Here is a 14,357-nt window from a genome sequence, read left to right as displayed (position 1 = left end):
GGAGATGGAGGAGAGGAGCAGGGAGGGGCGGGGCCCAGGTCCAGGTGAGTGAGGAGGCCTGGACTGGGCCGGCTCGGGTTGGGGGCGGGGTTCCCGGACAGGGGGCGGGACCGGCTCGGGCTGGGGGCGAGGTCCGCGGGCCGGGGGCTGGGCCGGCTCCGGCAGGGGGCGGGACCGGCTCGGGCTGGGGGCGGTGTCCCCGGGCAGGGGGCGGGGCCGGCTCGGGCAGGGGTAGGGGGCGGGGTCCCGGGTAGGGGGCTGTGTCCCCGGCCTGGGGGCGGGCCTGGTGCTGATTGGCCCAGCGCTGCCCTTCTGGGTGCTACTCCCGCCGCCGCCGCCTCCTCATTGGCTTCCCTGCATCGCGGCCCCGCCCCTCCCTGGAGTCCTGCCTCCAGCACTCGGAAACCGCAATCTCTTTTGCTCCCGCGCTGAACACGGTCCCGGGGCTCTCACCTCTTCCTCCTCACCTACCTCACCTACACCCCCGCTCCCCGCCCTACCTACCTGAACCCTGGAGCCTCCGTTAACGGGTTCCAGCCTTTCTCCCTCTGCTCCATCCTTACCGCGCTCTTGGCTCGTTCACTCTCAGGGCCTTTGCACGCGCACTTTTCTGCCTGGAATGCTCTTCTCCTAGGTCGTCGTGTCCGACTCTGTGACCACATGGACTGTAGCCCGCCACGCTCCTCTGTCCATGGGATTCTCCAGGCAAGAATACTGCAGTGGGTTGCCATTTCCTTCTCCAGGGGATCTTCCCAACCCAGGGATCGAACCCGCTTCTCCTGCACTGCAGGCGGATTCTTTACACCTGGGAAGCCCTCTCCTGGGTTACCATCATGTTTTCCTTACTTCCCTCGTTTCTTACAGATCTCCTCAGAGACATCTGTCCCGTCCACCTTAGCTCAGGTAGCCCTTTTGGGAATTCCCTGGCAGCCCAGTGGTTAGGACTTTGCGCCTCCATGGCAGAGGCATCGGTTTGATCCCTCATGGGGGAACTGTGATCCCTCCCACAAGCTGCGCAGCGCGTTCAAATAAATAAATAAAAATTAAGAGCTCTCCTGTCACCATCTAGTCCTTTCTTGGCCCTAATTTTCAACATTGTACGTATTACAAATATTAGTCTGTGTATCAGTTGCCCACTGATTGCCTATTTCCCCTTTCACTGGAATATAAACGCCCGAGGGCGGGGGTTTCTTCACCTGTTTGTTTACCTGCTTTACCCTAGTGAGCGTCGCACGTCGAGCGATATTTATAGGTGAATAAAGAGGGCCGAGGGGCTTCCCAGGCGGCGCTAGTGGTAAAGAACCCACTTACCAATGCAGGAGACGTTCAGAGACGCAAGTTCGATCCCTGGGTGGGGAAGATCCCCTGGAGGAGGGCATAGCAACGCACTTCAGTACTCTTACCTGGAAAATCCTTTGATCGAGGAACCTGGCGGGCTACAGTCCAGGGGGTCGCAAAGAGTGGGACACGACTGATAGCGCGCACACAAAGAGGGACGCGAGGTGAGAAGGACGCGGTTTTGCAGTTGGGGCGCCCGGGAAGGGAAGACTACCATGGGGAGCGGGGAGATGCGGAGCGCAGGTGAGCGGGTCTGCGCGCGGGAGTCAGCGCCGCCCACAGAGGCGTGGGAGTCGCCGGCGTCTGGCTAGTAAGTGATGCTCCGGAATAGCTGAGATCGCCCCCAGGGTAAAACCCACCCTTTCAGCCTCTGAGCCTCAATGAGCACATCGATAAAATGGGGTCTCCGTGTCGCGAGTAGGGGACCAGGTCCAGGCCACCCCTGGCACTGGGGAGCATTCGGGAAAGGGGGTGAGTTCCTTTCGCTACCGTCTCAGAAGAGAAAGGATTGGTGTGCAGGTGAGGTGGGAGGGAGGTCCCTATTCATCACCCTACTGCCAGGCGGGCGTCTCCATGACAACCCTGGCACGTTTCCAGGCCCTCGGCTCTGCAGGCCGAGCGGGTCTCCAAGTGGGCAGGTCTTGTCCCTGGGGGCGGTACCTGTACCTAAGGAGGTGGGTCTTGTTTTTCCAACTCGGAGGAATATGTGTATATATATATATATTACCTCAAATGGGTGAGTCTGCTTCCCCTTGCTGAATAGTGGGGGTAGAGAGGAGAGGTTGAGCATTCCCAGGGGCCGACCTGCCACCTTTCCAAGTGGGCACGTGTGGATCTCCAGGCAAAACGTCTTTCTTGAATGACAAACTCCCACTTGTTTGCTCTCAAACTTATTTCCTTCCTTTAAATGTTTTTTTCTGTGTGAAGTATAAGACGTATCGGTGTAAAGGGCATGATAAAAACGCACAATTTAACAAAGAATTATAAAATAATCATCAGATTAAGAAAAGGAATGTTGGCAGCCGCCCCAGAGCCCCATAGAAGGTTCCACTATGTCCCACCCCGAGCTTAACCCATCTATCCACACTGTTGTGAGTTTTACAGGGGAAAATAAAAGTTTTCCTCTAGATGGCTCATACCAACAGGGCGTCCTAAACAACATTACAGTTCAGTTTTGCTGCTTCCATGTGGTAGATACGAAAAGGACTCTACCTATCTGGTTTCTTAGGCCTGGCTTCTTTGTAACTTTCCCTTGTGAAACTGTGTGTCTCTGTACTCATGCATTATCTTCCTGTATAGTGTTTATGGATTTATCTGGCTGGGTTGGGTCTTTGTTAGGGCAGGTTCCTTGTGGCATGTGGGCTTAGGTGCTCAAGACATGTGGGATCTTAGTTCCCCCACTGGGGATGGAACCTGTGTCCCCTGCATTGCAAGGCAGATTCTTAACAACTGGACCTTCAAGGAAGTCCCTATAGTATTTCATAGCATAATATCTGTTGTTGTTGTTGTTGTTGTTCAGTCGATAAGTCACGTCCAACCCTTTTGCAACTGTGTGGACCCATGTAGTCCACCAGGCTCCTCTGTCTATGGGATTCTCCAGGCAAGAACACTGGAGTGGGTTGCCATTTCCTTTTCCAGGGGATCTTCCCAACCCAGGGATTGAACCCCCGTCTCCTGCATTGCAGGAGGATTCCTCGCCATCCGGGTCACGAGGGAAGCCTGGATAAATATACCACCTTTTATTTATTCACTGTATTGGTGATGAATGTCTTAGTCCATTCAGGCTAGTATAACAAAATACCACAGACTGGGTGGCTTATAAACAACAGAAGTTTATTGCTCACAGTTCTGGAAACTGAAAGTCCAAGGTCAAGGTGCTAGCATTTGCCTTCTGCTGAGGGTCCTTGTTCACTGCTGTGCCTTCTCGCTGTGTCCTCATGGGGTGGAAGGGGCTACAGTCTCTCTGGAGTCCCTTCAGTTACAAAGAAGCCCTTTATGAGGCATGAATCCCATTCGTGGGGGCTCCACCCTCATGACTTAAGCACCGTCCAAAGGCCCCCACCTCCAAATACCATCACATTCATTGGGTACTAAGATTTCAACATAAGAATTTTGTGGAACACACTCAGATCATATCAATGAGTATTTCAGTGGTTCTGAGTTCAAGGTTTCTCTAGGGTTCATGCCTATCAATAGCAGAGCCTTATTAAAGCTTGCCATTGAGGGCAGGAGAAGGGGTCAAGAGGATGAGATGGTTGGATGGCATCACTGACTCAATGGACAGGAGTCCGAGCAGACTCTGGGAGATAGTGGAGGACAGGGAAGCCTGGCGTGCTGCAGTTCGTGAGGTCAGACATGACTTAGCGACTGAACACCACCACCTCCCAAGCATCTCAAATTTAAGAAGCTCAAGATGGCACTCGTGACCCCCTAGCCACTACCTAAACTTGCTTTCTCTACGTTTTTGGCCCCACCATGAAACCAGCCCCCGCCCGGATTCCTCCCTTTCCATTAAACACACGCACACACACAACACACCCTCCCACATCCCACCTCCAGGATTCATTTCGGGGCCCCCCCAGCTCTGTCCACCGCTCGGCTCCAAGCCTGCACGTCTCTCTCCTGGTGGACTGCAGTAGCCTGCTCTGCATTTCCTCAGCCCCCTTCTCCACTCAGCAGCCAGAGGGACCCTTGGAAAGTGCAGCATCGGTCGCATCCCTTCACACTTACAGTCGTGCTTATCAGTGTCCACGGAGCACAGTCAGATGCCTATGTCAGCCAAGGGTCTGCGTGCCCTGACTCCTGCTCACCTCTCCACCTCCTCTCACCACCCCCTCCCCTCCTGTGCTTACCTAGCTGTCCACTTGGCCGGCCCCTCCTCACCCTTCTGGTCTCAGATCAGGTGTCACCTCTGCAGAGAAACACCCCCGCTCCCCACACCAGACCACTCCACCTACGGTGACACAGCCCAGCCATTTGTTTTCTTAGGGAGTAATTTTGTTCGCTGCTGGATCCCCAGGGGGAATTACAGTGCCTGGCACTCAGTATAGGAATAAAATTTAGTGTGTAGAAGACAGTGTGGAAAGTCTGCTCACTCTCAGATGGGCGGATCCTAATCTAGGGTAAGGACTCTAAGGGACATATTTGGTTGCCTGGGAGACAGCACCTAAGGGGAGGGGCCTTTAGGTGTTTAGGGGGTGTGTGCTGTGGGATTGAGGGTTTCTAAAGCGTGTGTCTGGTCCCAGGGGCCATGTCCATCCGTTGGGGATGGGTTTTGCTTTTCAGAGGCAGGGTTCCACCCGGATGAGATCTAAACCATCCCTGACATTAAAAGGGTCATACACTGGGACTGGCAGTGTCCAGTGGTTAAGCCTCCACGCGCCCAGTGTAGGGGACACGGGTTCGATCCCTGATTGGGAAAATTAAGATTCTCACATGCCACGAGGTGGCAGGCAGTCTCTGTGAGGGAGTGGAGGACTCGAATGTCTCGGGCGAAAGGAAAGCTCTGTCTTTGTCTGTCTCCCTGCCCTAATTCAGGGAGGGAGAAGCCCCCACATCCCTAAAAACCAAGGATCAGGACATGAGACGGGAGTGGCTGAAAGGACAGCGTTTATTGGGGTCCAGGAGAAGCTAGGGAGTGGGGCGAGGGGGCGAGGTCAAGGCTCACAGGGGACATCCCCCCAGCCAAATCCCCCTTCCCCTTGGCGCTGGGAAGAACACAGAGACAAACTGACAAGAGATGGAAAGACAGGTGCTACAGCAGAGCGAGAGATACCCCGGTGAACCCCACGCCCCACTCTTGAGCTCACAGAGAGGGGAATGACGTGGATCGGCCCCCACGCTGGAGGGAGGGGAGGAATGTCTGCCGTATTCACTCTGAGGAGGTGGGGCGCAGGCCACAACCCGCACCCGCCCATTCCAGTGGACAGTGGGTGGAGTCTACGTGCATCCGGATCAGTCCATCCTACGGGGGCGGGGGGTGTCGCATTCTGAACCAGCCTATTCTAAGTTTTGAGGGGCGGGGAAGATCATTAGGGTCCATCCATTCCGCAGTAGGGGAGTGAGACCGGGCAACTACCCTGGTCCTCTTTCCGCACAGGGTATAAGTGACAGGGGAGGAGGCAGATTCCGGCTATATCTGTTATCTGGGGGCACCAGTGACTCCTGGTGGGTAGCATTTGGGGGGGATCCAGGGAAATCCGGGGACATGGTTGCCCCCATTCTCCAGATCTAGGTGGTTGGAATGATGGCTCTTAGGAAGAGGGGCAGTCTTCCCTGGGGTGGGGAAGGGGGTGCCCATCTTTTATTATTAGGGCCTTCAAGAGGAGAAGGACTTGTGGAGACCCCTTTGTCATCCCCAGGTCCCCACATCTTAGAGGCCGATTGACTTGGGGGTGGTCAGCACGTGTTCCAGGGGCCTCGAGGTTAGGAGTCTCTCCATAGATCCCAGACCCTTGAGGTTAGTCTTGCCGCCCACCAGCTCAGGGGCCCGTGCAGGTGCTGGGTGGTCCCCTGTCCTCCAGCCAGGGTCCCCTCTTCCCAGGGCTCGTGCCTGGCTCTGGAGGGCCAGTGGGGGGCCTCCCTCGTGGTCCCTAGGTCCCCGGGGCCGGGCCCTGAGTCCAGCCCGCCGGGGAGGGGAGGTCGGACAGCGGGGCGCAGGCCTGGCCGCTTCAGTCCATGCCCCGGTGCAGCTTCAGGTGTCTGGAGAGGTTGCTGAGCGTGATGAAGCCCTTGCCGCAGACGTGGCAGGGGAAGGGCCGCTCGGCGCCGTGCAGCAGCCGGTGGCGCTTGAGGTAGCACTCGTGACGGAAGAACTTGCCGCACTCCAGGCACGGGAACGGCTTCTCGCCCGTGTGCACCAGCACGTGCCGCTCCAGGTCGCGCGGCGAGCGGAACAGCTTCTCGCACTCGGAGCAGCCGAAGATCTTCTTGCCGCGGCCTGAGGCAGACGCGGGCTCCCCGGACGGAGACTCCCCCTCGCGGGCAGGCGCTGCCACCGCCTCTGCGCCGCCCGCGCCTGCGCCCGCGCCCTCGCCGTGGCTGGCGCGCCGGTGCTCCTCCAGGGCCGCCAGCGCCGCGTATAGTGCCCCGCAGTGGCCGCAGCCGTAGGCCGCGGGGCCCGAGTGCGCCTCCAGGTGGCTGGCCAGCGCCGCCGCCGACGCGAAGAAGGTCCCGCAGTCGCACTGGTACAGCGTGTCTTCCGACGGCTCCGCGGGCGCCTCGCCGCCGCCCTCGGGGAGCAGCACCCCCAGCTCAGGCACGCCGCCCCCGGCGCGGCCCAGGAGCAGCCCGCCGTCCCAGGCTGGCTGAGCCTCGCCGCCCTCGCCGGCGGCCCCGGGGGCCCAGGCCTGAGCCGGGGGCGCGCCAGGGCCCTGCAGGTCGTGGGTCAGCTTGTGCCGCTCCAGCAGCGCGGGCGCGTTGAAGTCGCGCTCGCAGCGCGGGCACTTGAAGGGCTTCACGTCGGTGTGCGCCGCCCAGTGGGCCGCCAGCTCACGGCCCTGGTCGAAGCGCCGCGCGCACGCGCCACAAGCGAACGGGGGCAGGGAGGCCGCCGCTGCAGCCGCCGCGGCCTCAGCCAGCCCCCAGCCCCCCGCGCCGGCGCCTGCCCCCTCTGGACCCTCGCCGCCGGCGCCGCCCCCGCCCGCCCCTGAGCCCCCGCACACCGAGCAGGGCCCCACGTTGCAGCAGACCGAGCAGGGCGCGCTCAGGGCGGGCAGGCCTGCGCCGGGCTGCAGCGGGGACGGGAGCGCCCCACGATGCTGGCGCTTGAGGTGGCGGCCCAGGCTGGAGCGCGAGGAGAAGCGGAGCTCACAGACGAGGCAGCAGTAGGGCTTCTCACCAGTGTGGACGACCTGCAAGGGCAGGAGGGAGAGCCCGGCAGGGCTGAGAGTCTGGCCCCGGGGACAGAGTCTTGGCCTCCCGAAGGGACGCGGGGGAAGCCTCCGGCCAGGTCCACCGGGCCAGGATCTAGCTGCGACCCTCTCATTCTCTGCGTCCAGCCATTGTCCGCATTCTTTTGGTCCCTCCAGCCTCAGGACTGGCTGTTCCCTTTTCCTGATATGCTGTTCGCACGGCGAATTCCTGCTTTTCCTTCAGGTCTCAGCTGCACCATCACCTTGCCCTGACTTTCCTACCTTGTCTAGTAGCCCAGAGCTTTCCCCCTTTTCTCCTTCACAGCAGATGGTTATTAGTGCTGTTGCTGTTTTAACTTCCTTCCCCAAATCTCTTCCTTTCTAGATCACCCTCGCCTGTGAATTTGCTGATTGTCTACCTGGCTATGGGCCACTTTCAATGGAATGTAAGTTCTCCGAAGGCACGGACTTTATTGATTTCATCCTGGTAGCCCCGGGGTTGGGAACTGGGAAATCAGTTGATAGATAATTGCTGAGTAAAGGAATTAAGTACATATATGGTAAATCTATCTGAAAAACGGTACGGGAAGATGAACACAAAGTTGCAGATGCTGGCATATGAGCAGAAGCACAGGACAGGGGAGGGGCAGATTTACTGTGAATATTTTAGTTCCTGGGTTGGGTGGTGACTCAAAGAGAAACACCTCATGGTTTCACTGGTCAGGATGCTTTGATGGGGAGGGAGGGAGAGAAATTCTCAGGGGCCAGCTGTCTGCTACTGCCCACAGTGGGTCTCCGGGACTCTGAGGGCAAGTCCAGCACAGCGAGGCCAGCCTAGGGCCGGCCTGCAGGACTCACCTGGTGATGCAGCAGGCCGGTGGAGTCTCGGAACCCCTTGGGGCAGGCGGAGCAGCGGTAGGGTCGCTCGCCGGTGTGCGAGCGCAGGTGGTTGGCCAGGTTGAAGCTGTGCTTGAAGCCCTTGCCGCAGCGCGGACACGCGTGGGGTTTGAGCGCAGTGTGCCGAGCGAAGTGGCGCCGCAGATCCGAGCGGTAGCGAAAGCTCTTGCCACACTCACTGCAGTGAAACGGGACGCGGGGGGCAGCAGCGGGCGGAGCTGGGCCCGGGGCCGGGGCCCGGGCGGGGAGCGGGGGAGCTGGCAGCGGCACGTCATCCATGGCGGCGCGGTGCAAGGGCAGTGGCGGGTGGGGGCTCTCTCTGGAGCAGGGAGACATGGAGCGGGGTGAGGGAGTCACCTCCCCATCAGCCTCCCCAATTAGGCTCCTTGGACTCAGAGACCAGCCACTTGTCCCTAGAAACCCAGGGGACTAACTCCTAAACCACGCCCATCTGTCAAAGGCCACACCCACTGCTCTTAAAACCCCTCCCACTCTCCTTGGACCCCCGCCCCCCACTCATCTGCCTGTCTTCCCAATCACTTCTAAGCTGGACTCCCACCCTGCTCCAAGCCCCACCCACTGTGGTTAAGCCCCGCCCACTCGCACTCAGGCCCCACCTACTCCTTCCAAAGTCTCCTTGTTCCCGAAGGCTGTTGTATTTCTGAAAGCCACCCCCTCTCTTCTTTGAAGATGAAAGTCATCTTCGGAGGAAGGCTGACATTCTTAGCCAGTGAGAGAACAAAGATTTTGGGTTAAGGGCATATGAATCAACCTTCCAGGGTGACCATGACTATCCTCGAAAAAACCAACCGATTCTATTTCCATCCACAAAATAGGATACTAGGAGGACCTACCTCAGGAGGTGGTGAGGACTAAGCAAAATTGTGGCCACACGCGCCAAGTGCTTACTGACCGCACAGCAAAGATTCAACAGCTAAGCTGTTTTGATTAATTGCTGTCTGCTACATTCCTCCGAGCTTCCTCTTGAAGTCCCCATCTCTTCTCCAAGATCCACCTCCTAAATCCCGCTTTTTCCTTAAGCTCAGGCTTTATGTAAACCCCTTTCTTTCCAAGGCCCCATCACTCTCCCTCTCTTGCCACCTCAGCCGTTCCTCTCTGACACTCTCCCCATCTTCTCTAAGTCATTTCACCTGCAGTTATAAAGACTTGCTATTTCCACTAAAGACGCCCCCAAATTACACGCTTAAACCCCACCCCCCTCCACTATGCCCATCACTTTCTGAAAGCTTCATCCCTCGACAAACTCCACCCCTTCTCCTAGCTCCTCCCACCTCCACACTGAACCCTTTTCCCCACTCAGCCTCAGTGGGGACCCTTCAACCTAGGGCCCGCCTACCACTCTCCCGGAGCCACGCCCCTTCGTCAAACCTCGCCCCTTGCCCAAGCTCCTCCCACTTCGACCACAGTCCCGCCCACTCCCCAAACCACGCCCACTCAGCCTCCTCGTAGCCATCACTCCGCCCCGGCGCCGCTAAGTCCCGCCTCCTCCCCACCCAGTCGCCCGCGGGGCTGGCCCCCCTCCCCAGTCTGCTCGGGGACCCAGGCCCCGAGAGCCGGCCTTTTGTGCCCCTCCCCCCGTCCCTGAGGTGCGGGCCCGGGAGCCCGAGGCGGGGGCAGGTCTGGCTGGGCCCGCGGCCCGGCGAGTCCACCTTGCTCGCTCGGAGCGGGGTTTCTGGAGCCCTGAGGCGGCCCCGGGAGGCCGGGAAAGTCAGTCGGCTTTCCTCTTTAATTACTTACACCTCCCTCTGGGCGCCGACATTTTGGGCAGCGGGGGTAGCGTCACTTCCACCCGGGGGGCCCCTCGACTTCCGCCTCGGCTCCCTTCTCCCCCGCACTCCCCCTTCCTCCCGCCTTCTTGGCTTCCCTCCTCCCCGCCGCCCTCCCTTCTCCTTCTTTCCCGTCCCTTTCCCAGCTGCTGGAGGGTAGAGAAGCCAGGGCGGCGCCATCTTGGGTGAGGGCATGGGGAAGGGGCGGGACTTAGGGTGACCCTCGGCACCATACAGACTATGGGCAACAAGCTACGAGCGCGCGGCCTCATCCCGGCGTTGTCGACGCTGGTGGGTGTTAACAAAGATGAGGGCAGATTTGATTCCCTCGTCGCAGCCTCAGGCTTCTCCTGGGTAGGACGTCGAGTTGCATCAGGAAAAAACAGACATTGAAGTTCGCCGCCTGCGACAGAGACAGAAGGAAAGAGCGGGCTCCATCTTGTGCTTTACTCTTCCAGTGGGCTTTGAAGCCCGTCGGGCGCCATGTTAACTACGGGAACCCGCCGCCATTTTCCCGCTTCTCCTCCTTTTGGTACCTTTCTTTTATTGGGTCACCCGGCTGGGTCCTTTGTGGGAGAATGATATTTCTGTTTATGTAGGATGTGTTGGTACGGTAATTTTTTACCGCTCGGGGCCAGCGAGAGCGGCGGGTGCTCAGGAGCGGCCTGCCGATGGGGACGTGAACGGCCCTTAGGACCCAGCGCGTGCCCTTTGTTCCCTGCGGGCTGAGCCTGGCCGGGCGGGGGCGCCGGGGGCGGGCCGTCCACTCCGAGGGGCGGGGCCGCGCGCGCGCCGCCGGGAGGCAGGGTCCCCCTCTCCCCCGCCCCTCCCGCACGCCGGCCTCGCGCCCCCGCGCGCGCACACTCGCGAGTCCAGGCGGCATGCAAATGAGGTACCCGAGAGGCGGGGGGCCCGGGTGGGGGGACGGGAGCGGGCGAGGGGAGGCCCGGGGCCGTGCGCGCCTGGAGCGCGCCCCCCACCTGCTCCGGCTCGCGCGACCGCCGAGGCGCGCGCGCCGACCTCGCGCCCCGCCGAGCCGGCCCGCCTGGTCGCGCGCGCGCGTAGACCCCCTTCCTGGCTCGGCCTAGCCGTCCGCGGCTCGGCGCCGCTCATTGGCCGCCGCCCCCGCAGGGCCCGCCCCGCGCGGTCGGGGCCGCCGGCCGAGCGCGCGCCTGCGCCCCGGGTGGAGGAGGGCGAGGGTCTAGGCCCTGTTCCAGAGACCCGGGTTCTGGCCTAGGCACCCGCAACAGAGGGAGCCGTGTGGTCACGGAGAAGTGGCTGCCCTTCTGTGGGTCTCACTCTGGGTGCCTGCTCTAATGGGGTGCACCTGTGTCTCTCGCCCTGCGCTTTAGTACACTCTAGTTCCCTGGTCCCAGGCCCTGGTGGTGTTGCTGATGGTAGATCGTTTGGTGCTTATTACAACCGGCAACCCTGCTATGTCCATTTTACAGAGGTGGGAACTTGCTCGGAGAGGCAAGGCCGCTTGCTAGTTAGCAGAGCTGGATTCAAACGCAGGGCTAAGGGACCTCATGAGGTCCCTTGGGCCCATTTCTTATTACTCCCTGAGACACCGGGGTCTCTGAGAACAAGTCCTGACCCGGCCGCTTACCAGTGGAGGGAGTTGCAACTTGTGCCTTCGTTTTCCAAATTTGCAAAAAGGAGGTGATACACCTTTATTCAGAGGGTTGGTGTAAAGCTTAGTTACAAGCCATGATAAGAGCTAATATCTCCTAAGGACCTCTGTGTATGAAAGTGTTAGTCGCTCAGTCGTGTCCTACTCTTGTGACCCCATGGACTGTAGCCCGTCAGGCTCCTGGGTCCATGGGATTCTACAGGCAAGAATACTGGAGTGGGTTGCCATTCCCTTCTCCAGGAGATCTTCCTTACCCAGGGATGGAGCTCGGTTCCTCTGCATTGCAGGCTGATTCTTTACTGTCTGAGCCACCAGGGAAGCCCCCTGCGTACTGAACACTTTACGTATATTATCCTCATGGCACGTCTGTGCAAGTAGGTGGAAATACCCTGTTTTGGAAAGGCTTAGCTGGGGCTCAAAGAGGTGAGCGCCTTGCCCAAGGCCACCACACAGAGAGTGACAAGCTCAGGAATCTGAGCTCCAGAGCTCTGATCAAACCTCTGGCTCCAGAGCCCAGGCTCTTAACAGCTCTGACATACATCCTTATCCACAACTCAGGAACAGACAAGTCCCTTTCTTTTTTCTTCCAGTCCTGACACCCCGCCCCCCTTCTCTCACCTCGTCAGGAAGAGAGAGAAAACATTTCTGAGGCCTCGCTGGCTCTTCTCTCTGTTCTGAGGCTCAAATACTGGCCTGCACCCTCAGTTGGACTCTGTCCCCCCAGGAGGAGTTTTCTTTATTTTTGCTGGTTGACCCTGAATGTCTAGGAGTCAGGGAGGTCTGGGAGATGGCTGTGGGGCTCAGGTGTTTAGCGACTGGTACAGAATTATCCTGCTATTTTACCCACTAGCTTGGCTTTAATTGCGCGTCCAAGCGGATGTCAGCCATGCCCTGGTCGCCGGACTGGAACCCAGGAAGTTGTCTGGGGTACTAGGGCTAGTCCAGACCACCCTGCATTGACGGCTGCCCCTCTCTTCTCTTAGCCCGGCTCCAGTGCCCAGACCCAAGTCCCCCACTGCTCAATGGACACCCCCAGCCCAGACCCGTGGCCTTCGCCTTTGCCTGAGGAAGAAGAGAAACCTCTGGCCTTGCCGCCTCCTGTTCCCCGGGGCCGCCGAGGCCGAAGTCTTGGGGGGGCCACCTCCTCCCACCGGACGCTCAAGGCCTCCCTCCCGCGCAAGCGGGGTCGCCCTGCTAAGTCAGAGCAGGAGCCCCCCCTGGCACAGGGGGTGAGCGCCCCGGTGGGCAGCGGCGATAGCAGTGACCTCCTGCTGATCGATGATCAGGGTGTGCCCTACACGGTCTCCGAAGGGTCAGTGGCCGGCGGGCCCGAGAGCTCCGGCCCCGGCCCTAAGAAGGCGCCGCACTTCTGCCCGGTGTGCCTTCGGGCCTTCCCCTACCTCTCCGACCTGGAGCGTCACAGCATCTCACACTCAGAGCTGAAGCCGCACGAGTGCAAGGATTGCGGCAAGACCTTCAAGCGGTCCAGCCACCTGCGGCGGCACTGCAACATCCATGCGGGCCTGCGGCCCTTCCGCTGCCCGCTCTGCCCCCGCCGCTTTCGAGAGGCGGGCGAGCTGGCCCACCACCACCGCGTCCACTCCGGCGAGCGCCCCTACCAGTGCCCGGTGTGCCGGCTGCGCTTCATGGAGACCAACACGCTCCGGCGCCACGCCAAACGCAAGCACCCCGAGGCCATGGAGGCACCTCTGTGTCCTCCGGACCCAGAGCCTGAAGCGCAGTGGGACGACGACGGTATCCCGGCCACGGCAGGGGCCGACGACGACGAAGAAGAGCTGGAGGGGAAACAGCTGGCCTGACCCACACCCCCGGCCACCGCTCCCCCGGCCAGGTTTAGAGCTGGGTGTGCCGCGGGCGTGGGGCCTGGGCAGCGAGGCCGGGACACCTTGTCTGGTGGTCTTCCCATTGTGGGAGTGGGCTGAGGGTGCAGACCTCAACTTCTGGATCCTGCTGCCTTCTACCACCCTCCCCCGGACTGACAGGCCTGTGGAGGCAGGGACTGTGGAAATAAATCTCTGCCTACTGCCCACTGGTGTGTGTTCCCTCAGGGTCCCAGGGCTGGCCCCCTTCTCCCTTCCAATGCTCTTCTGCCGCTGCACCACCCCCATGCCACGTGCTTCATTAGCTTGGCGCTAAAGACTGGGTTGGGAGAAGCCTCTGCCGCCGCTCCCATCTCCAGTGGACCCCAAAGCACTCCCTTTAATGTCCACTCAAGTAAAACATAGAACCTTCGGTGCAAACGTGACCCCGAGTCCCCGTTCCCCGCGTCATTCTAACCAGATTCCATTCTAATTATTCACCACTTTGGCCCATCTCTTTGTTCTGGAGCTGTTTGCAGAGACACAACGGAATTAAGGGTTACGTGCTGGACTGACCACTCCAGTGTTCTTGCCTGGAGAATGCCAGGGACGGGGCAGCCTGGTGGGCTGCCGTCTATGGGGTCGCACAGAGTCGGACCCGACTGAAGCGACTTAGCAGCAGTAGCAGCAACTAGATAAGGAGTGACCTGGACCTGCAGATGTCAGGACGTTGCGCAGTTAGGTGATGGCTGTGGGCGGGGCCTAGGATAAGGGGACTGAGGACGGGGAGGGGCTTAAGCAAGTGGGCGGGTTGGTGGGCAGAAACAGGGCGTTTAGAGGGAATGGATGGTTTATCCGACGGGAGGGGCTTCAAGGGGAAACTGCTGGAGAGCAAGGTGTTGGGACAGGTAGGACTTGAACTGTGAGGATGCTGAGCGGTGGATATAACTGCTGTGCAGGCCAAGGGGAGAGAAGAGGGTCCTTAAGAGAGGAGTACCAAAGGAGAGTCCCAGAGGAAAGCAGAGTTTAG

General features: G+C 59.8%; 2 protein-coding genes across 9 annotated transcripts; one reads left to right on the top strand and one right to left on the bottom strand.

The window, feature by feature from the left end:
* Window positions 1-4,929: 4,929 nt before the first annotated feature.
* On the bottom strand, window positions 4,930-10,057 carry FIZ1 (FLT3 interacting zinc finger 1). Of its 6 annotated transcripts, none has more exons than XM_070387112.1 (4): window positions 9,846-9,901; window positions 8,709-8,809; window positions 8,049-8,406; window positions 4,930-7,190 (listed from the first exon to the last, which is right to left on the bottom strand). In XM_070387112.1, exons 2-4 carry the CDS (start codon window positions 8,786-8,788, stop codon window positions 6,009-6,011), a joined length of 1,620 nt encoding a protein of 539 aa, XP_070243213.1. In that variant the 5' UTR covers window positions 8,789-8,809; window positions 9,846-9,901; the 3' UTR covers window positions 4,930-6,008. The 6 variants fall into 6 exon arrangements, with proteins under 6 accessions (XP_070243213.1, XP_070243217.1, XP_070243214.1 ...); XM_070387116.1 differs by having other exon boundaries at window positions 8,705-8,809; window positions 9,846-9,863; XM_070387113.1 differs by lacking the exon at window positions 9,846-9,901 and adding an exon at window positions 8,942-9,839.
* Window positions 10,038-13,557, top strand: ZNF524 (zinc finger protein 524). Of its 3 annotated transcripts, none has more exons than XM_070387120.1 (2): window positions 10,038-10,059; window positions 12,491-13,557. In XM_070387120.1, the coding sequence occupies exon 2, from the start codon at window positions 12,530-12,532 to the stop codon at window positions 13,325-13,327; it is 798 nt and encodes a 265-aa protein (XP_070243221.1). In that variant the 5' UTR covers window positions 10,038-10,059; window positions 12,491-12,529; the 3' UTR covers window positions 13,328-13,557. The 3 variants fall into 3 exon arrangements, with proteins under 3 accessions (XP_070243221.1, XP_070243220.1, XP_070243219.1); XM_070387119.1 differs by lacking the exon at window positions 10,038-10,059 and adding an exon at window positions 10,263-10,406; XM_070387118.1 differs by lacking the exon at window positions 10,038-10,059 and adding an exon at window positions 10,619-10,766.
* Window positions 13,558-14,357: the final 800 nt, after the last annotated feature.

This window comes from Bos mutus, chromosome 18 (assembly GCF_027580195.1).
Source record: "Bos mutus isolate GX-2022 chromosome 18, NWIPB_WYAK_1.1, whole genome shotgun sequence".
In the NCBI taxonomy this organism is placed as follows: Eukaryota; Metazoa; Chordata; class Mammalia; order Artiodactyla; family Bovidae; genus Bos; species Bos mutus.
Note: the sequence above shows the minus strand (reverse complement) of the source record. Positions and strands in the feature narration are given on the sequence as shown.